The 22,031-nt window shown below is 46.0% G+C and overlaps 1 protein-coding gene across 10 annotated transcripts in view; it reads right to left on the reverse strand.

Moving 5' to 3' along the window:
- LOC120916987 (F-actin-monooxygenase MICAL2-like) overlaps positions 1–22,031 on the reverse strand; it is a 300,525-nt gene that overhangs the window by 166,835 nt on the left and 111,659 nt on the right. For all 10 annotated transcript variants that reach the window (XM_040327945.1, XM_040327950.1, XM_040327949.1 and 7 more), the window contains exons 3-6: positions 12,009–12,216; positions 9,452–9,568; positions 7,278–7,379; positions 78–233 (exon numbers count right to left, since the gene is read on the reverse strand). In XM_040327945.1, the coding sequence (XP_040183879.1) occupies positions 78–233; positions 7,278–7,379; positions 9,452–9,568; positions 12,009–12,216 (583 nt within the window). The remainder of the gene's footprint in view (positions 1–77; positions 234–7,277; positions 7,380–9,451; positions 9,569–12,008; positions 12,217–22,031) is intronic.

Consider the following 22,031-nt stretch of genomic DNA (forward strand, 5'->3'; position numbering starts at 1 on the left):
CAAAGCGAATGACCTGGAGCCGGCGTTCTCATGTCATGTGCCGCCGTTTACCGTCGGCTCGGAGAATCAGGACCAACCTGTTTCTTCCTTCAAGTCCTGGAAGAATTTCTGATTGAAGATGAAGGCCACGCCGCTGATCTCCTCCACCTTGGCCTCCGCCGTCGTGTTTCTGTTGACGAAGTTGGCTGTGATGGCGATGGCCAGTTTTCCCCGGAATTCTTTCCTTCGAAATCCTGCGGGGAAAAAAAGGAGTGCGAATGTTTAAAGGGTCAACTGTAAAATATTGAATCCCAAAGAGGTCGAGATGAACAAACAATACTCTTGGTTTTAGTTTCGGATAAGGTGGGGAAGGTCAGGCTCACCTCTTCTTTGTTTCAGAGGCGGGTCTCTACGTGGGTGAGTGGCGAGCTCTCCTGATTGGTGTCAACTTTACATGGCAAACCGATATGCAGCTCGGTATTCAAGCAACGAGTGGATACACCAAAGCCAAGACCCCTGCTGCAGTATCTTCTGTGTCACAAATGACCTCTGTGACCCCTATGCACTCCTGTGACCTCTGTGCACTCCTCTGTCTCCGGTGACCCCAGTGTCCTATGCAAGCTCCAGTGTCTCCAGTAATGCCAGTGACCTCTATGCACTCCTGTGTCTCCAATGACCCCAGTGTCCTATGTAAGCTACCCCAGTGATCTCTGTGAGTTCCTTTGTCTCCAGTGATCCCAGTGACCTATGTGCGCTCCTGTGTCTTCAATGACCCCAGTAAACACTTTATCCTTCTGTGTTTCCAGTGACCTCTGTGCTCTCCTGAATCTCCAGTGGTCCCAGTGTCCTATATAGGCTCCTGTGTCTCCAATGACCCCATTGTCCTATGTAAGCTCTTCTGTCTCCAGCTACCCCAGTGATCTCTGTGAGTTCCCTTGTCTCCAGTGATCCCAGTGACCTACGTGCGCTCCTGTGTCTCCAATGACTCCAGTGAACACTTTATCCTTCTGTGTTTCCAGTGACCTCTGTGCTCTCCTGAATCTCCAGTGGTCGCAGTGTCCTATGTAGGCTCCTGTGCCCCCAGTGACCCCAGTGACCTTTGTAAGCTCCTGTATCTCCAATGACCGCAGTCTCCTGTGTAAGCTCCTGTGTCTCCAGTGACCCCAGTGGCCTCGGTGAGCTTCTGTGTCTCCAGTGACCCCAGTGTCCTATTTAAGATTCTGTGTCTCCAATGGCTTTTGTCCATTCCTATGTTACCAGTGATCCAAGTGACCCCATGTTCGCTCATTTGTCTACAGTGACCCCAATGTTATGTCTGCATTACTCCTGTGTCTTCAGTGACCCCTGTGCACTCCAATGGCCCAGTGTCCCCTGGGTCTACAATGACCCCAGTGTCCTATGTAAGCTCTTGTGCCTCCAGTGACCAGAGTGACCTATGTAGGCTTCTGTGTCTCCAGTGACCTCTGTGAGCTCCTGCGTCTCCAGTGACCTCTGTACGCTGCTGTGTCTCCAGTGACCTCTGTACGCTGCTGTGTCTCCAGTGACCTCTGTACGCTGCTGTGTCTCCAGTGACCTCTGTACGCTGCTGTGTCTCCAGTGACCTCTGTACGCTGCTGTGTCTCCAGTGACCTCTGTACGCTGCTGTGTCTCCAGTGACCCCAGTGTCCTCTGTGCACCCCTGTGTCTACAGGGACCCCAGTGTCCTATGTAAGCTTCTGTGTCTCCAATGGTCTCTGTCCACTCCTATGTTTCCAGTTACCCAAGTGACCTATGTGACCACTGTGCACTCCAATGGCCCCAGTGTCCTCTGTGAGCCCCTGTGTCTACAGGGACCCCAGTGTCCTATGTAAGCTTCTGTGTCTCCAATGGTCTTTGTCCACTCCTATGTTTCCAGTGACCTATGTGACCACTGTGCACTCCAATGGCCCCAGTGTCCTCTGTGAGCCCCTGTGTCTACAGGGATCCCAGTGTCCTATGTAAGCACCTGTGCCTCCAGTAACCCCATTGAACTATGTAGGCATCTGTGTCTCCAGTTGCCCCAGTGACCTCTGCCCACTCCTATGTTTTCAGTGACCTCTGTGCGCTCCTTTTTCTACAATGACCCCAATGTCCTTTGTGCCCTCCTGTGTCTCTATTGACCCCTGTGCACTCCAATGACCTCAGTGGCCTCTGTGCCCTCCTATGTCTCCGGTGACCCCATTGAACTATGAAGACCTCTGTGCCCTCCTGTGTCTCCAGCGACTCTTGTGACTACAGAGCAGCCTAAGCATCCTTTGCGACGCCTGTGACTCCAGCATGCCCCGTGTACCCCTGTGTCACCCATTGTGCCCCAGTTGGCCCACACTCCTGTAATCTCCTGGACAGTCTCTATCACTGTGGTTATGGATCCCTATCCAAGACATGCTGCTTATTGGAATTGTAGAAATGTGTGCTAGACAAAATGGTTTATAGGTAGGGTTGTCCCGATACCACTTTTTTAGGACCGAGTACAAGTACCGATATTTTTTTTAAATGTGTCCCCAAATGCAGCCATGTCCCCCCACATATGCAGCCATGTCCCCCACATATTCCAGCCATGTCCCCCACATAATGCAGCCATGTCCCCCACATAATGCAGCCATGTCCCCCACATATTCCAGCCATGTCCCCCACATATTCCAGCCATGTCCCCCACATAATGCAGCCATGTCCCCCACATATTGCAGCCATGTCCCCCACATAATGCAGCCATGTCCCCCCACATAATGCAGCCATGTCCCCCACATATTACAGCCATGTCCCCCACATATTACAGCCATGTCCCCCACATAATGCAGCCATGTCCCCCACATAATGCAGCCATGTCCCCCACATATTCCAGCCATGTCCCCCACATATTCCAGCCATGTCCCCCACATATTCCAGCCATGCCCCCCCACATATTCCAGCCATGTCCCCCACATAATGCAGCCATGTCCCCCACATAATGCAGCCATGTCCTACATACCTTGATGATGCCGCACGTGCCGGCGTTAATCAGCGTGCGGGGAACATTACAGCTTTCGTTTGAATAGCTGTATCCCCGCCGCGTATAGACACTCCCCCATGCGTGGGATTGGACAGATCATCCGTCCAATCCCGCGCAAGGGGGAGTGTCTATACGCGGCGGGGATACAGCTATTCAAACGAAAGCTGTAATGTTCCCCGCACGCTGATTAACGCCGGCGGCTTTGCGGTTTGCGGCGACAGGTTTGCGGCGGCGGTGCGGGGGGGGGAACAAGTATTCTATTTCAGTATCGGGGGTATTTGTGGGAGTACGCAAATACTCGGTATCGGTCCCGATACCGATACTGGTATCGGTATCGGGACAACCCTATTTATAGGTAATCATTAAACTACCCAAAGCGTTTCAGAGGTTCCGAAGTAATTCTTAAATAAAGGTTTAAACGTGTTGGACCGAAAGGGATCTGGATGGTCTGTATCCTAAAATTACAATTTGAACCAAATAAAGCCTGCCTCCGTGTCACCAGGACAGGAAGTGAGGGAAAATCTCAGCAACGGGTCCAGGTGACAACGGCCTCCTGCTGACCCCATTACACAATGACATAGCAAGGACCATAAAGACACGGATTAGCAAGTTTGGGGTGGAGGAACTTGGATGCCATTAAAGTTCATGTGCGTGTAAAGGCAGGCGTCCCAATACTTTTGGTAATATAGTGTATATATTATACATGATCTTTATGAAAGATCACATACACTGTAAAGCTAAAGAAAAGCCTTTAAAACGCTAAAGACGCCAGTTAATTGTCATTAAAAGGAAATCTCAAATGTGACAAATTGCACGGCTTCTCTTTGTAGGAAGTTCCGCGTTTTATAGGATCCCGGGATGGATTCGGCTTTATACCGCCAGCTGATGTTTGATCGCCGCCGTCATCCAGAGAGGTGGCTGGACACACCCGTGTGTTTGTACCACCCAGGAAACACCTTAGTAAATAACAACCGCTGACGACACCGACGCACTGCAGTCAGAGGACTGATAGAGAAAACATTGCAAGGAGACTTAAAGGGTAACTCCACTTTTGTGGGACAAAAAAAATAGCAAATAATAAAAAATACAAAAAATAAAAGAATCTAGCATATACAATTGCTACACAAGTTACATTGTATTCGAATGTTATTAAAAAATGATCTTTCCTTTTCAATCTTTAGCGCTGTAATCAGGGCCGCCATCAGGAATTATGGGGGCCCTTACACAGCTTCAGGCATGTCCTTATTTCTTCTGAGAAATCCTCACTTCCTGTTCTTCTGTCTGTAACTCCACACATTAATGCAAGGCTTTCTCCCTGGTGTGGAGAAAGCCTCTTGAGGGGGCGAGCAGGAGTGTCAGGACACCCACTAACACACAGATCCTTTCTCTATCTGCAAAGTAGAGAGCGTCCTGACTCTCCTGCTCGCCCCCTCAAGAGGCTTTCTCCACACCAGGGAGAAAGCCTTGCATTACTGTGTGGAGTTACAGACAGAAGAACAGGAAGTGAGGATTTCTCAGAAGAAATAAGGACGTATAAAAGCAAAATGGAAGGATGAGGTAAGCGAAGGAGAACTGCACTAAGGTAAAGGAAGCTATTTAGGGGAAAAAATTTTTTTCTTTACAACCTCTTTAACTGGTTGGCGGCAGGTCGGCTCTCCTGCGCGAGAGCCGTAGCTCTACATCGGCAGGCGAAGCTGCCACTAGGGGCGTGCGCCCCCCACTCACTCCTGGCTCCCACGTGCGTGCCCGGCGGTCGCGCTCACTGCCAGGCACACGCGATCGTAAACACACAGCTCCCGGTCCTGTCAGGGGAGAAATGCCTGAATGTCTGTTCATACAATGTATGAACAGCGATCAGTAATTTCCCCTAGTCAGTCCCCTCCCCCTTTCAGTTAGAACACACCCAGGGAACATACTTAACCCCTTCCTCGCCCCCTAATGTTAACCCCTTCCCTGCCAGTGGCATTTTTATAGTAATCCAATGCATTTTTATAGCACTGATCGCCATAAAATACCAATGGTCCCAAAAATGTGTCAAAAGTGTCCGAAGTGTCCGCCATAATGTCGCAGTACCGAAAAAAAAAAAACGCTGATCGCCGCCATTACTTGTAAATAAAAAATATTAATAAAAATGCCATAAAACTACCCCCTATTTTGTAAACGCTATAACTTTTGCGCAAACCAATCAATAAAAGCTTATTGCGATTTTTTTACGAAAAATATGTAGAACAATACGTATCGGCCTAAACTGAGGAAAAAAATATGTTTTTTTATATATTTTTGGGGGATATTCATTATGTAAAAAGTTAAAAATATTCATTTTTTTCAAAATTGTCGCTCTATTTTTGTTTATAGCGCAAAAAAATAAAAACGCAGATCAAATACCACCAAAAGAAAGCTCTACTTGTGGGGAAAAAAGGACGCCAATTTTGTTTGGGAGCCACGTCGCGCAATTGTCAGTTAAATCGACGCAGTCCCGAATCGCAAAAAGTGCTCTGGTCTTCGACCAGCAATTTGGTCCGTGGGTTAAGTGGTTAAGGATGAAGATTTTACTCCGAAGGCTGAATGACATTTGAAGGAGGATTTATTCAGGACACCCTCTAGTCCCAACTTCACAAATAATTTATTTCTAATTAAAGACAGAAATACTTTTTATTTTTAGAATTGTTACTAATTTTAGCTCAGCAGATCAGCGTTCTCCATTGTTACATTTATTGCCTGTCGTGTTGGGCGGAGTCACGACTTCACACTGAGATGATGAGCGCCACCAACCCAGCCGATGGCCGCGTCTGCTCCGCCCTGCGCTGCTCCTCCCTGCACAGTGCTAATTATTTTCTGATTGTCTCTTAATAGCGATGATTTGTCTCCGGATACTTAAAAGGCGACTAATCCTGATTCACGGATCTGAGAACGTCGTCTAGGAATGAGTGCGATGCACAAAGGGCGGGAAATTGCGAACCCAGCGTCAGATATCGTCCTTCATGAAACGTGTCAGTTTAACACTTCAAGGAATTTTTTATCTCTTTTGTTATTCTGTTATTCTGTTTCTCTGTGTCAGGGGGGGCTGGCAGCCTTAGGCCTGGGGGGCAAGTCCAGTCAAGTGGCCCATTGAACCGTCGAATGAGATCACCATCCATGGCCCACCTGGTTTTTCAATGCAGCCTCACCAGTGCCCAGGGCCGCCATCAGGGGGGTACAGGCAGTACACCTGTAAGGGGCCCGGAGGTCCCTAGGGCCCCAGATGGCAACCCCCCCCCCCCTTTTTTATTTATTTTTTATAAAAAAATATATTTTTTCAATATATTTTAATTTTTTTTATTTTTTTTAGAGGTCCGGAGGTCCCCAGGGGCCCGGTGGCCCCCATGGCCCCGGACGGCAACCCCCCCTTTTTTTAAAACATTTTTTAGAGGTCCGGAGGTCCCCAGGGGCCCGGTGCCCCCCATGGCCCCGGGTAGCAACCCCCCCTTGTTTTATTTATTTTTTATACAAAAAAAAATATATTTTTTTTAATATATTTTTATTTTATTTTTTATTAAAGGGCCAATTTTTTTTTAGGGGTCCGGAGGTCCCCAGGGGCCCGGAGATCCCCAGGGCCCCGGATGACAACCCCCCTTTTTTTATTTCTTTTATTTTTTATTTTATTTTATAAAACTGCCAGCCATTTTGAACATAAGTTAGAGCGGCCTGGGAGGCAATTTCCCCCCTGCCCAGCCCTCCCCTGCTCTGTATCCATGTGTAGAATAAATAGGAGTGATTTTATAGTTATCAATCAGCTGCTACACTCGCAGGGCTCTAATGAGGAAAGTGGCAGGGTCTGCATCCCTTAGACGTGTGTATCTCAGCTAAAAAAAAAATGACATTTGTGTTGCAGGGGATGCCCAAAATCTGACTTGCATCTTCGTACCTCCACTTTTACATTCGCTGTTGTAACACCTGGGTGGGCTTGTGCTCTGCGCCCCAAGCCCACCCTATTTTATAGCCTATTAGAGCCTATGGCTCCAATAAGGTGCCCCTGCTGTAATTCATTCACCCAGGCACCCTGACAGGGGCCGGACACATGAATAGGGGGTGGCGGACGTGGACTGGATGGAGCATGGGGGTGGTGCCCGTGGATAGAGGGGGTGGCACTCGGGCACCCCTAATGGGGCGCGGCCCGGGCCGTCACTGGGAGCCGGTACAACTGTGCAAAGACTATAGGGAAGGTCGGAGGTCAGATTTAGGTAAGTGGTGAAGTTGAGGTTCACTTAAAGTCGAGCCAACATGGGATTGGCACCAATAATAATTACAATACCTTCCAGGGTGTTCCTGCGTCCGTCCGCCCCGATAATAGCATCAAATTCATAGTCCGATAAGGGGTGGTCCTGGGGTAGGTACTCCGCCCTCCAACCAACTTCTGGGGAAGGAAAATAAAGAGGTCATTGAGTAATGTATGTTATGGGGGGAGACATTATAGTCAGGGCTGCAATCTGATTGGCTGCTGCTTGTGCAAACTGTGAGGCCCCGTACACACGTCCGAGGAACTCGTGTGGAAGCCGCCGAGGAGCTCGACGGGCCGACTTTCCTCATTGAACAACGAGGAAATAGAGAACATGTTCTCTTTTCGGCCCGACGGGTTCCTCGCTGAAAAGTGTACACACGACCGAGTTTCTCGGCAGAATTCAGCTCCGACCGAGTTTCTGGCTGAATTCTGCTCCGACCGAGTTTCTGGCTGAATTCTGCCGAGAAACTCGGTCGTGTGTACGGGGCCTCAGTGCTCTATAAATCACCTATAATAATAATAATAATAACTTGGTACTTTTTGTTCACTGATGTAGAAATCTGTATTTGTTTGCTAGACATTTACATAGAACTGAGATGATGTCATCAGTCTGCTGCATGCAGGAGGAAGCATTTCCTCAGTCTCCCCTCCTCCAGTGATCAGTCTGCAACATTGTAATAAATCAGAAGCTGAGAGGCTGCAGCAGGGGGCTGATCTGTGTCAGTCAGCTCTCTCCCCGAATCTCACTATTTACAAACTCGTTCCCAACGACGCAACAAGCCGCCAACGGTTTACAAATCCGGTAGGGAGAGCCGCCGGCAGCAGATGACACCGGCCCTCCGCTGACTTAACAGGCTATAATTTATTGTCGCCATCTCATTTTTTCATTCTCTCGGGTTTCAGAATCTTCCAAAATTCCAATTTGTCATCACTTTGTGAACATCATGAAACCTTAGACTGTCTTCCCGAGTCCCAGCGCTAAAATTATACCAGCAACCGCGAGAAGGCGGAGGATTAATCGCCGCGTTTATCCAGGCACGCACCAGGGGCTACCATGAGATGGGGAAAGGCCCCGGCCTGTGCCGGGGAGCCGCGTCCAAGTTTATCTAACTTTTGCTGCGCTGACTTACCTTAGATGACACCGGTGGACTAAGGACACCTAGCGTATGTAAAATGTGCGTTTTTTTCACAGGTTTTTTGTGCGACGGGTACAGGGAAGCCCTTTTATTTCAATGGTCTGATCTACACGTGACAAATGCAGCAAAGTAGCTTGTAGAGCCTTTCTTTGCCGCATTTTGCTTTGCTCATTTTTTTCCACATTTTGCTTTGCTCATTTTTTCCACATTTTGCTTTGTGCATTTTTTCCACATTTTGCTTTGTGCATTTTTTTTCACATTTTGCTTTGCGCAATTTTTTTCAACTTTTTGCTTTGCTCAATTTTTTCCACATTTTGCTTTGTGCATTTTTTTTCCATATTTTGCTTTGTGCATTTTTTTCCATATTTTGCTTTGTGCATTGTTTCCACATTTTGCTTTGTGCATTTTTTTCCACATTTTGCTTCGTGCATTTTTTCCACATTATGCTTTGCTCATTTTTTTCCACATTTTGATTTGTGCATTTTTTTCCACATTTTGCTTTGTGCATTTTTTTCCACATTTTGCTTTGTGCATTTTTTTCCACATTTTGCTTTGTGCTTTTTTTCCACATTTTGCTTTGTGCTTTTTTTTACCACATTTTGCTTTGTGCATTTCTTACCACATTTTGCTTTGTGCATTTCTTACCACATTTTGCTTTGCAAATTTCTTACCACATTTTGCTTTGCACATTTTTTCCACATTTATTTCCACAATTGTTTTCCACATTTTTCTTTGCGCATATTTTTTCACATTTTGCTTTGCTCATTTTTTTCCCACATTTTGCTTTGCTCATTTTTTTCCACATTTTGCTTTGCAAATTTTTTTCCACATTTTGCTTTGTGCATTTTTTTCCACATTTTGCTTTGCTCATTTTTTCCACATTTTGCTTTGCTCATTTTTTACCACATTTTGCTTTGTGCATGTTTTACCATGTGTTCTGCCACACCCTTGCAATCCAAAAGGGGATGGGCCAAGTCTGGGAAGGAAAGAGCTAGCTGATGCTGGACGTCCTCCAGCCAGGAAATTAGGTAATATACAATAAAAATATAATTTATTATAACAAAAACATACTTTGGTTCTCCTGATCCTCCGGCGGCTCCAGAAGTTTCACAAACTCGACATTCACGTGGATCTCTACACCGTGCAGGAGGGCGATCTTAAACAACATGAGCTGCAGCTGCCAGATACCTGCAAAGACATTGACCAATAGAAACCGTCAGACTGTGTGATGTCACCATACAATCCTATGAAGAGAAATATAGATCACCAATAGGGAGGAGGATCACCTAACTCTGCTCCACTGCAGAGGGCTGGTCCCACCAATGTCACCCGGTAAACTGATATTTCCGGGGGTGCCGATCTCCTGGGTCCACCCCTCAGCTCTCACTGGTTCCTCCCTCTAACCTCATGTCAATATAGGATACAATGGTGACATGGAGGTTGGAGGGAGGAACCAGGAGGTTGGAGGGAGGAACCAGCAGGGTGGGGGGGGTTCAGGACATTGCCACTCCCATTAGTGTTGGTTTTACCGGCAGATCTTGGGGCACCATCTACCTCCAATGGAGCAGCACTGAGTGTCAAGGTCAGCAGGGAGATGAGTATTCAGCCTTTACTCTACAGCAGTGGTCTCCAAATTATTGCCCACATGCCGTATGTGACCCTTTGCTTGCCTTTATCCGGCCCTTGGGGCACCGTCCCTACCACTGATATGAGGCACTATTACTTCCATTGATGCAAGTCCCTATTCCTTCCACTGACACCAACAATGAGGCACCATTTCTTCCACTGACACCAACAATATGGAACTGTTCCTATCACCGATGCCAAAAATGAGGCACCAATACTTCCAATAAAACCAATAGGGGGGAACTATTCCTTCCACTAACTCCAACAATGGGGCACTATTCCTTCCACTTACACCAACAGGGGAGAGCTATTCCTTCCATTAACTCCAACAATGAGGCACTATTCCTTCCACTGACTCCAACAATGGGGCACTATTCCTTTCGCTGACACCAATGATGAGTCACCATTCTTCCCACTGACTCCAACAATGGGGAAGTATTTATTCCACTGATACCAACAATGAGGCACCAATCCTTCCACTGACACCAATAGGGGAAGCAATTCCTTCCACTAACTCCAACAATGAGGCACCATTTCATCCATTGACTCCAACAATGGGGAACGATTCCTTTCACTGACACCAGCGATGGGGCCCCATTTCTTCCACTGACACCTACGGGGGAGAGCTATTTCTTTCACTGACAGGAACGATGTGGCACCATTCCTCCCACTGAATCCAACAATGGGGAACTATTCCTTCTACTGACACCAACAGGGGGGGGGGGCTATTCCTTCCACTAACTCCAACAATGGGACACTATTCCTCCCACTGACTCCAGCAATGGTGAACTATTCCTTCCACTGACACCAACAATGGGGCACTATTCCTTTCGCCGACACCAACGATGGGTGACCATTCCTCCCACTGACTCCAAAAATGGGAAACTATTCCTCCCACTGACACCAACAATATGGCACCATTCCTCCCACTGACACCAATGATAGGGCACTATCCCTCCCACTGACACCAATGATAGGGCACTATTCCTCCCACTAACACCAACAATATGGCACTATTCCTTCCACTGGCTCCAACGATGGGGCACCATTCCTTCCACTGACTCTTATGATAGGGCACTATTCCTCTCATTGATATAAACAATTGGATACTATTCCTCCTCCTAATACCAATGATAGGGGCACTATTCCTCCTTCTACTGACCACAGGTGTTATGTCATTTGTTTTACTCTCGCTGACCACCACGTCCGAGACATTGGGGAAGATTTACTAAAACTGGAGCACAGTTAAAATAATATATTGTTTTTGGGGGGGGGGGGGGAATTTTCGCTGACACATAATGTTCATACATCTTGAGGGAAAGGGGGGGCGCTATTTGGCATGTTTGCCCTGGGCTCTAGATGACATTGTCCCGGCACTGACACCTACACATGTGCCTTTTATTGCATGTCACATTCTTCTGGTTAATTAATTCCATCGGACTCTTAATGAACTTCAGCACACCAAAAAGCATTCCCATTCCTGGCCAGTACAGTACAACCAAACATCTTTGGAATGGACAGGGACACCCGTGGTGAGCCAGGAAATCTCACCCATCATCAGTGCCTGACCTCCCAATGGACACAATGTTCCAGACACCCAACAAAATCTTGTGGAAAGCCTTCCCGGAGGTGTGGAAGATGTTAGAACCACAAAAGAGGTCCAACATTATATTACCGGCCATGGACTTGGAATAGGATGACCAGCAAGTTTCAATGAGCTTGTTGGTCATCCCATCCCGAAATCATGGCCAATAATGTGGAGTTGGACCTCCTTTGTGGCTCCAACGTCCTCCACTCCTCTGGGAAGGTTTTCCACAAGATATTGGAGAGCGTTTGTGGGAATTTTTGTGATGGTCAGGTGTTCACAAGCTTTGGACATCTCCTATCTCCAGAAATGTTACACAAAAAATATATCTGATAATAGATCCACCTTAATTGGCTTTCTGGCCTTTGGCACAAGCCAGCTCTGCCATAGCCATAGCCCCTCTCCCATGACACTCACTTATATGGTCGATGGCTCCAGCGCAGAACTTTCCATAAAACTTCTTGGCCCCGAGACATCGGAGGTCGTGGATGGTGTAGGGCCAGAGGTGTAGGACGTTGTTTCGGGAGAAGGTGTCTCTCTTTTCCACCACAACCACTTTGGCTCCTAAACAGGCCAACTCAATGGCAAGCCGAAGTCCACAGGGGCCCCCACCAATGATTAGGCACTAGAATAAAAAAAAAAAACAGTAGGTAACGTTAGTGCATAGGGAGCAACAAATGCACATATATTTATTAGAGTGGGGAAAGTTTAGAAGACCTGTGTGGTTTGTATTGCTTGTTGTGCCCTGGTGACACCTACATCCTCCTATTCTTGGTGACACACCAGTCATGTTGGAACAGGAAGGGGACACCCCCAAACTGTTCCCACAAAGTTGGTAGCATGAAATTGTACAAAATGTCTCGGTATGCTGACCACTTAAGAGTTTCCTTCACTGGAACCAAGGATCCAAGCCCAACCCCTGAAAAACAACCCCACACCATAATCCCCCCCCACACCATAATCCCCCCTCCCCCCACCAAATGATTTGGACCAGCGCACAAAGCAAGGTCCATAAAGACAAGATGAGCGAGTTTGGGGTGGAAGAACTTGACTGTCCTGCACAGAGTCCTGACCTTAACACCTTTGGGATGAATTAGAGCGGCGACTGCGAGCCAGGCCTTCTTGTCCAACATCATTGCCTGACCTCACAAATGCATACCTCCCAACTGTCCCGGATTTCGAGGGACTGTCCCTGATTTGGAGCAATGTCCCTCTGTCCCTCATTCCTCCTCATTTGTCCCTCATTTTGGTCTGATACATACAGATGTATGAACAGAGGGGGACTAATGGGGACAAGGGAAAAAGGTTGGGACTTTAAATGAAACAAAACACTGGGGGCAGAACGAATCAATCAATAAGATAAAATAGACTGTTTATGCCCGTGCCACCTGCCAGTGCCCACAGTGAGCACTGTTCAGTGCCAATCAGTACCACCTATCAGTGCCCATCACTGCCACCAGTCAGTGCCTCATCAGTGCCACCTAGCAGTGCTGCATATCAGTCTCACCTACCAGTGCTGATCAGTGCCCATCACTGCCACCCATCAGTGCCCATCACTGCCACCTATCAGTGCCACCCATCAATGCCACCTATTAGTGCAAATTCTCAGTGCCCACCGGTGCCACCTATCAATTCCCTTCAGTGCCACTCATCAGTGCCACCTCTCAGTGTCACCTCTCAGTGCCCACCAGTTGCTGCCCATCAGGGCCCACCAGTGCCGCCTTATCGGTGCCCTGCCCACCAGTGCCCTCCATTGGTGCCCATCAGTGCAGCCCATCGGTGCCCATCAATGCAGCCTAATTAGCGTACATCAATGAAGGAGAAAAATTACCCCTTTGCAAAATTTTATAACAAAATATAAAACGGTTTTGTATTTTTTCCTAAAAAATTGTCTTTAAAAAAAAAATGTAACAATCATTTGGGTACAGTGTAGCATGACCGCGCAATTGTCATTCAAAGAGTGAGAGCGCTGAAATCGGAAAATTGGTTTGGGCAGGAAGGGGGCTTAAGTGCCCGGTAAGCAAGGGGTTAAACAGTAATATAATACAATTCTATATATATTTATAAAGGGCTAGATTCAGAAAGATCTGCCTATCTTTAGGCGGGCGTAGCGTATCTCAGATACACTACGCCGCCGTAACTTAGAGCGTCAGGTCCCGTATTCAGAAAGAACTTGCGCCCTAAGTTACGGCGGCGTAGTGTAAATGGGTCGGCGTAAGCCCGCCTAATTCAAATTGTCCAGGCAGTGGGCGTGTTGTACTATAATGAGCCTTGACCCCACGTAATGCGCCGTCCGTGAACGTATCCCAGTGCGCATGCTCGAAATCACGTCGCAAATCGTCAATGCTTTCGACGTGAACGCAACTTACGCACATCCCTATTCGCGTACGACTTACGCAAACGACAAAAATTTGACGCTGTCCCGACGTCCATACTTAACGATGGCTGCGCCTCATATAGCAGGGGTAACTTTACGCTGGAAAAAGCCTTACGTAAACGACGTAAAAAATCCGCCGGGCGCACGTACGTTTCTGAATCGGCGTATCTAGCTCATTTGCACATTCTATGCGGAAATCAAACGGAAGCGCCACCTAGCGGCCAGCGTAAATATGCACCCTAAGATACGACGGCGTAGGAGACTTACGCCGCTCGTATCTTAGCAACATTTAAGCGTATCTCAATTTGAGCATACGCTTAAAGATACGACGGCGTATCTGCTGATACGCCCGTCGTAAGTCTTTCTGAATCTAGCCCATAGTATATATCTATAAAATATAGTAATTTGATACAATTCTATATAATGACAGCAGACAAGCTCTAAGAAGCCTGAAATCCAATGACCGCGTCCGTGCGAATTTTCGCGTGAGACCAGAGTGCACTTTTGAACGCAGGCTGGAAGCGTTGTCCGCGCCCAACCCCCATCCCCCCCCCCCAATCCTATGTGCCCAGAATTCCAGGCCTGTTAAAACAAAGCTGGGTGTTGTGCTAATTAATCTTTGACATTAGACATCATCGGTACAATGGCGGGATGAGGTAAGGGGGGGGGGGACATTTCTGAGTCATGACATCATCCCTGATAGCGGAGGCCCCCCCCCCCCCACCATGATAAGACCTCAGGGGGGGTGCGGGCTGCATGTTGCTTCATATCTTCATACTCTGATTATGTAACTCAACTGTTTTATAGCAAATCTGTCATTAAAGTGAATCTCAAGCCAAAACTTCATTTTTCTCATAGAGAGCGAGGAAAGGTCACAACTTCTGTCCGCGATCACCGCCGCTCACTTTCCACACTTCCTTTCCTGTTGTCACCGGAATAGGAAGTGAAGTAAAAATTCCAAGAGACATAAAAGACAGCAATAAAAAATAAGGAAAGTGTCGCTTTTTATCATTTGGTATTCATTGATCTTTGAATCCACATACATTGTTTTTTTTTTTGTATTTTTTCTTTAACTGATGAAAAAAAAAAAGTGCCTACCTGCTGCAAATACCTGCTGCATCAGGCAAATAAGGCGGCCGCGAAACCCCTAAGAGCGCAAGGCCTTGGGCGGCCGCCTTTTTTGCCTAGTTAGAGAGCCGCCTCCGCTTATAAATATTAGTGGATGCTGGTAAAGAGATCTTTGCAAGCAGGTTCCCAGCTCCGCCCACCCGCTGCGGAATTCAGGAGGAACTCTCAGTCCCCTTCATTCATTTTATGTTGTGAACAGTGGCGGTTCGTCCATAGAGGGCGCTGGAGCGACCGCCCCCTCTGGCTCTCGCCCGCCACTGAGTCTAATAACATGCATTGCATGAATGTATGTTATTGTTGCCGGCTGCCGCAGGTCTATTCAGAGATGGCCGGACCTTGAGTGCCGGCCACCTGAATAACGGCAGCTGGTTGGCTGTGAGGAAGTGCCTATCAGAGCCAGCGGCTTTCCGAGTACAGCCCTTGGCTCCCGGATGTCTTATCCTCGGAACGTACGGGGTGCGTTCCTTGAAAAAGACTGACGGTCTTCTCAGCCAATCAGGTTCCCCGATTTTGGTTATCGGTAACCTGATTGGCTGAAGCGCCATCGAGGTGGGAGAAGACATCGAGGGACGTGGAAGGATTAAGGTAAGTGCATTTTACAGGGCACAACGGCGACAATAGGCACAGAGGCAACAAAGGGCACAGTGGCAACAATTAAAGGGCACAGTGACAACAATGGGCACACTGGCGACAATTAAGGGGCACAGTTGCTGCGTTTGATGGCATGGCACAGTAGTGACAATTGATGGCACAGTGACTGCATTTGATGGCATGGCACAGTGGTGACAATTGATGGCACAGTGGCTGCATTTGATGGGCACAGTGAGGCTGCAAATTTTTTCTTTTTCTTTTTTTTTTCGTTTGCGCCCCCCCAAATATTTTGAGTACCAGCCGCCACTGGTTATGAAAATAAAATAATACAGAAAATAAAGCTGGCCGGTTATTCAGCCCATCAGAAGACACTTAAATTAAAAAATACGAGTAGACAGCGGAATGACCCTTTAATTAAGTGATGTTGGCATTGCCATGGTGATAACACGACCTAAAAAAAAAAAAAAAAGCCAGCCGGAGACAAAACCATTTCCTCGCCGGCGTTGGGCAGACGGGATTACTCATTCCTAAAAATACATTCCTCCTTCCAGAATCACCGATGACACGCCGTTCTGTATACACAAAGAAAACATCGGCCCGGCGGTCCGCAAAGCACAAAATCCGCAGCAGATGTTATCATTGAGGAGAGGACACCGGCTGGCAGGCGCTGATCAGGGAACGGCATGTTCACAATGCAGTAAAGAGGACCTGTCATCAATAGATAGTTCAAGTTAATTCCATGCATGCGCAGTATTGTGTCAGATTATCACTTTATTACCTCTCACAGAGATCATAGTACCCCCCTCCCCCTGACAACGCCATCATCTGCTTCTTCTCTCACCAGAAGGACGGTCCCATCTTTGTTCTGGCATCATACACCGCAATAAAGAGCGTTTGGGCATCAAGCAGTTCACTATTTTAAGTAACCCGTCCTGTGATTGGATTAAAGTTGTAATGCACTATTAATGATTGTGTCAGTGTGCAGCCAGTGACTTTACTGTATAGATAGTGATAGGGAGAGATGTCATGGGGCTCGGGGGCAAGAGCTGGGCGAGTCTGGAGCTTCCAGAGGGAAGAGCGGGAGAGAGCTGATCAGGGGGAGGAAAGCTTCAATTATTTCACCTCTAGCTCTAATGCTAACCCCAAGACTAACCATAACTCTAACCCTAATATTAAATCTGAGGCTAACCCTAATTCTAATCCATTACTCTAACTCTAGACCTAATACTAACCCTAAGACTAACCATAACTCTAACCCTAATGCTAACCCTAATTCTAATCCATTACTCTAACCCTAACTCTAGATCTAATACTAACCCTAATTTTTACACTGATGCTAAACCTAACTCTAATACTAACCCTTAATCCAACCATAAGATTAACCCTAATGCTAACCCTAATTTTAAACCATAACTCTAACCCTAACTCTAGATCTAATACTAACCCTAATGTTAACACTGATGCTAAACCTAACTCTAATACTAACCCTTAATCCAACCATAACATTAACCCTAAGATTAACCCTAATGCTAACCCTAATATTAAATCTGAGGCTAACCCTAATTCTAATCCATTACTCTAACTCTAGACCTAATACTAACCCCAAGACTAACCATAACTCTAACCCTAATACTAACACTAATTCTAAACCATTACTCTAACCCTAACTCTGATGCTAACCCTTACTCCAACCCTAATGCTAATCTTAACTCTAACCCTAATGTTAACACTTATACTAGCCCGAACTCTAATACTAACCCTAAGACTAACCATAACTCTAACCCTAATATTAAATCTGAGGCTAACCCTAATTGTAAACCATTACTCTAACCCTAACTCTAGATCTAATACTAACCCTAATGTCAACACTGATGCTAAACCTAACTCTAATACTAACCCTTAATCCAACCATAACATTAACCCTAAGATTAACCCCAATGCTAACCCGAATATTAAATCTGAGGCTAACCCTAATTCTAATTCATTACTCTAACTCTAGACCTAATACTAACCCCAAGACTAACCACAACTCTAACCCTAACCCTAACCCTAATTCTAAACCATTACTCTAACCCTAACACTGATGCTAACCCTTACTCCAACCCTAATGCTAATCTTAACTCTAACCCTAATGTTAACACTTATGCTAGCCCTAACTCTAATACTAACCCTAAGACTAACCATAACTCTAACCCTAATATTAAATTTGAGGCTAACCCTAATTCTAATTCATTACTCTAACTCTAGACCTAATACTAACCCTAGACTAACCATAACTCTAACCCTAATGCTAACCCCAATTCTAATCCATTACTCTAACCCTAACTCTAGACCTAATACTAACCCTAATGTTAACATTAATGCTAAACCTAACTCTAATACTAACCCTTAATCCAACCATACTATTAACCCTAAGATTAACCCTAATATTAAATCTGAGGCTAACCCTAATTCTAATCCATTGCTCTACCTCTAGACCTAATACTAACCCCAAGACTAACCATAACTCTAACCCTAATACTAACACTAATTCTAAACCATTACTCTAACCCTAACTCTGATGCTAATCCTTACTCCAACCCTAATGCTAATCTTAACTCTAACCCTAATGGTAACACTTATGCTGGCCCTAACTCTAATACTAACCCTAAGACTAACCATAACTCTAACCCCAATATTAAATCTGAGGCTAACCCTAATTCTAAACCATTACTCTAACCCTAACTCTAGATCTAATACTAACCCTAATGTCAACACTGATGCTAAACCTAACTCTAATGCTAACCCTTAATCCAACCACAACATTATCCCTAATATTAACCCTAATGCTAACCCTAATATTAAATCTGAGGCTAACCCAAATTCTAATCCAATACTCTAACTCTAGACATAATACTAACCCTAAGACTAACCATAACTCTAACCCTAATTCTAAACCATTACTCTAACCCTAACTCTGATGCTAACCCTTACTCCAACCCTAATGCTAACCCTAAACCTGTTAACCCTAATTCTAAACCTAATGTCAACACTAACTCTAACCCTTATTCTAACTAACACTAACCTTACCCTTAACTCTGACCTAATGCTAACCCTATGTTACCCTAAAGCTAACCCTAACTCTAAAATGAAGCCTTTATGTTAGCCCTGACATTACCCTTAACTTTAGCCCCGTGCTAACCCCAACTCTAATTCTAACCCTAAGGGTCCTTTCACACGGAGCGGATCGTTTCTGTGTCCGCTCCGTGTGTCAGCCAAAGCTCAGCGGGGATCATCCGTCATCCCCACTGAGCTGTCGGCGGATAGGGCGGTCCCCGCACAGAGTGCAGAGACCGCCCTGTCTCTGCTCCGCTCTCCCCTATGGGGAATCGGATGCAGACGGACCGTCTGTCCGTCTGCATCCGATCCGTTCCGCCGGATGGAAGAAAAATAGGGTTTTCTTCCGTCCGCAAAACCGGATCCCGATGGACGCGGATGGTCGCGGACGTTAGTGGATGCTCATCCGCTAACGGACGCGATCCCATAGGGATGTATTACAAGTCCGTAAACGGACTTGTAATAACGGACGAGCGGAGCGGACGTCTGAAAGGGGCCTTAGGCTAATCTTGACATTAACCCTAAAGATACAATTGGGGGCGCCATCTAAGTTAGGGTTATGGTTAAAGTTAGAGTTAGCATTAGGTTTAGAATTCTGGTTGGCTTTAGGGTTATGGTTGGTCACATCACAAAGCCAACAGATGTTGAACCCTCCAAGGTTCCTCTTATATGAAAGCTTGAATATTAGAAGCTATCCATTTTCCACTGCTGATTACCGAGTCACACAAGAATATAAACCAGTAAAATAAACACTCATCATCGTTTCATCACCTTCTGTGATCTCACTGAACATGTGAATTTCTCTTATTTTCCGGCTCATGAAAATCTTTGTTCCTTCAACATACTTGGACTAAATATGAATATGAAAACTTCCCCGCAGACCTCTCAGAGCGAAGCCCCATTACAACTGTCTGTCTCGGCTGAAGCCTCGAAGGAACGCCGGGTGGAAATTCTGATTCCTGGTTGTCACACTTTCCCAGCCGCCCCAGAGGACTCTTCAGCCAGCAGAAAAATAAAACATTAACAGCCGAGAGAACAGGATGTCCTGAGCTCCTTCCATAGGCTGAGGACGGGACGGGGGAAGAGTCACAGGAACACTCAGCTGTAATTATTTATCATCAGATCTTTGTATGAACAAAGGCCTGCTCCTGCCTGCTGGGAGTTGTGGTTCCCCCCATACCTGAAGAAACGTGCATTGTACATATAATGGGTATGAAACCAGGCACATTCATGTACCTGAATCCAATCTCATTGGCTGGCACTTGGTTGCAAAGTGGCGAATGAGGTTTATTGGCTCACTTTCATATTGATCAATGCGTTACGGATGTGTGTGTATAAGAAACGTGGCAAAGTGTTACTGAGATCTGAAATTTACATTGAGAGTCAATAGCCAGATACTGGAGAGAAAGGGATAGACAATGGCAAATGGCCATATCCATAAAGTGAACCTCTGTGACATGTGGCAATCACATGACTTTGTTTATAAACAAAGGGTTAGGGTTAGATTTAGGGGCACTGTTAAGGTTAACAATAGGGTTAGCATTTGAATTGGAGTTAGGGTTAGCATTAGAGTTTAACATTGGCATTGGTACTTGGATTAAAATTTAAGTTGGCTTTAGTGTTAGTTTAGCGAGTTTACTCTACAGCTAAACCTACCCAACTATAACCATACAGGAAACCCTAAGCCTAACGTTAACCCTAACTCTAAACCTAATTTTAACCCTGATGTTAACCTTTACTCTAAACTTACAGCTAACCCTAACTCTAACTGTACAGGAAACTCTAACCCTAATGTTAAACCTAATTCTAACCCCAATGTTAACCCTACAGCTAACCCTAACTCTAAGCCTACAACTAACCCTAACTGTACAGGAGAGCCTAAGCCGAATGTCAGCCCTAACTCTAAACCGAATGTTAACCCTGTTGCTAACCCTAACCATTAATTTAACCCTAGACTCTTGACCCCCTAACTCTAAACCTAATGTTAACCCTTCAGCCAACCCTAACTCTAAGCCTACATCTAACCCTAACTCTAACTGTACAGGAGACCCTAAGCCTACTGTTAACCCTAACTCTAAACTTAATGTTAGCCCTACAGCTAACTCTAACTGTTAAATTTACCCTAGACTCTTGACCCCCGAGCTCTAGCCCTAATGTTAACTCTTCAGCTAACCCATACTCTAAGCCTACAGCTAACCCTAACTCTAAGCCTACAGCTAACCCCAACTCTAAGCCTACAGCTAACCCCAACTCTAAGCCTACAGCTAACCCCAACTCTAAGCCTACAGCTAACCCCAACTCTAAGCCTACAGCTAACCCCAACTCTAAGCCTACAGCTAACCCCAACTCTAAGCCTACAGCCAACTCTAACTCTAAGACTACAGGAACCCCTAACTTTAACCATACAGGAAACCCCAAGCCTAATGTTAACCCAACTCTAAACCTAATGTTAGCCCTGATGCTAACCCTAACTGTTAATCTTACCCTAGACCAGGGGTAGGCAACCTCGGCACTCCAGCTGTGGTGAAACTACAGATCCTACCATACTTCTGCCACTAGGAGTCATGCCTGTGATTGTCAGGGTCTTTCAATGTCTCATGGGACTTGTAGTTTCACCACAGCTGGAGGGTCTGAGGTTGCCAACCCTTGCCTAGACTCTTGACCCCCTAACTCTAACCCTAATGTTAGCCCTTCAGCTAACCCTAACTCTAAGCCTAATGTTAGCCCTGATGCTAACCCTAACTGTTAATCTAACCCTAGACTCTTGACCCCCTAACTCTAATGTTAACCCTTCAGCTAACCCTAACTCTAAACCTAATGCTAACCCTAACACAACCCATAATCCTAGATTCTAGACCCCCTAACTCTAACCCTAATGTTAACCCTACAGATAACCCTAACTGTAAATCTAATGTTAACCCTAATACTTACCCTAAAACTAACCCTAGACTCTAGATTTCCTAACTCTAATCCTAATGCTAACCCTGACTCTTTACCCTTAAAGTCTCATTTAGGAATGATTAGAGTTAGTTCACCTCTAACTCCTACCATAATCTTAACCCTACTGCTAACCCTAACTGTTAATCTAACCCTAGACTCTTGACCCCCTAACTCTAATGTTAACCCTTCAGCTAACCCCAACTCTAAACCTAATGCTAACCATAACACAACCCCTAATCCTAGATTCTAGACCCCCTAACTCTAACCCTAATGTTAACACTACAGATAACCCTAACTGAAAATATAAT

This window comes from Rana temporaria, chromosome 11, assembly GCF_905171775.1.
Source record: "Rana temporaria chromosome 11, aRanTem1.1, whole genome shotgun sequence".
Taxonomy (NCBI): domain Eukaryota; kingdom Metazoa; phylum Chordata; class Amphibia; order Anura; family Ranidae; genus Rana; species Rana temporaria.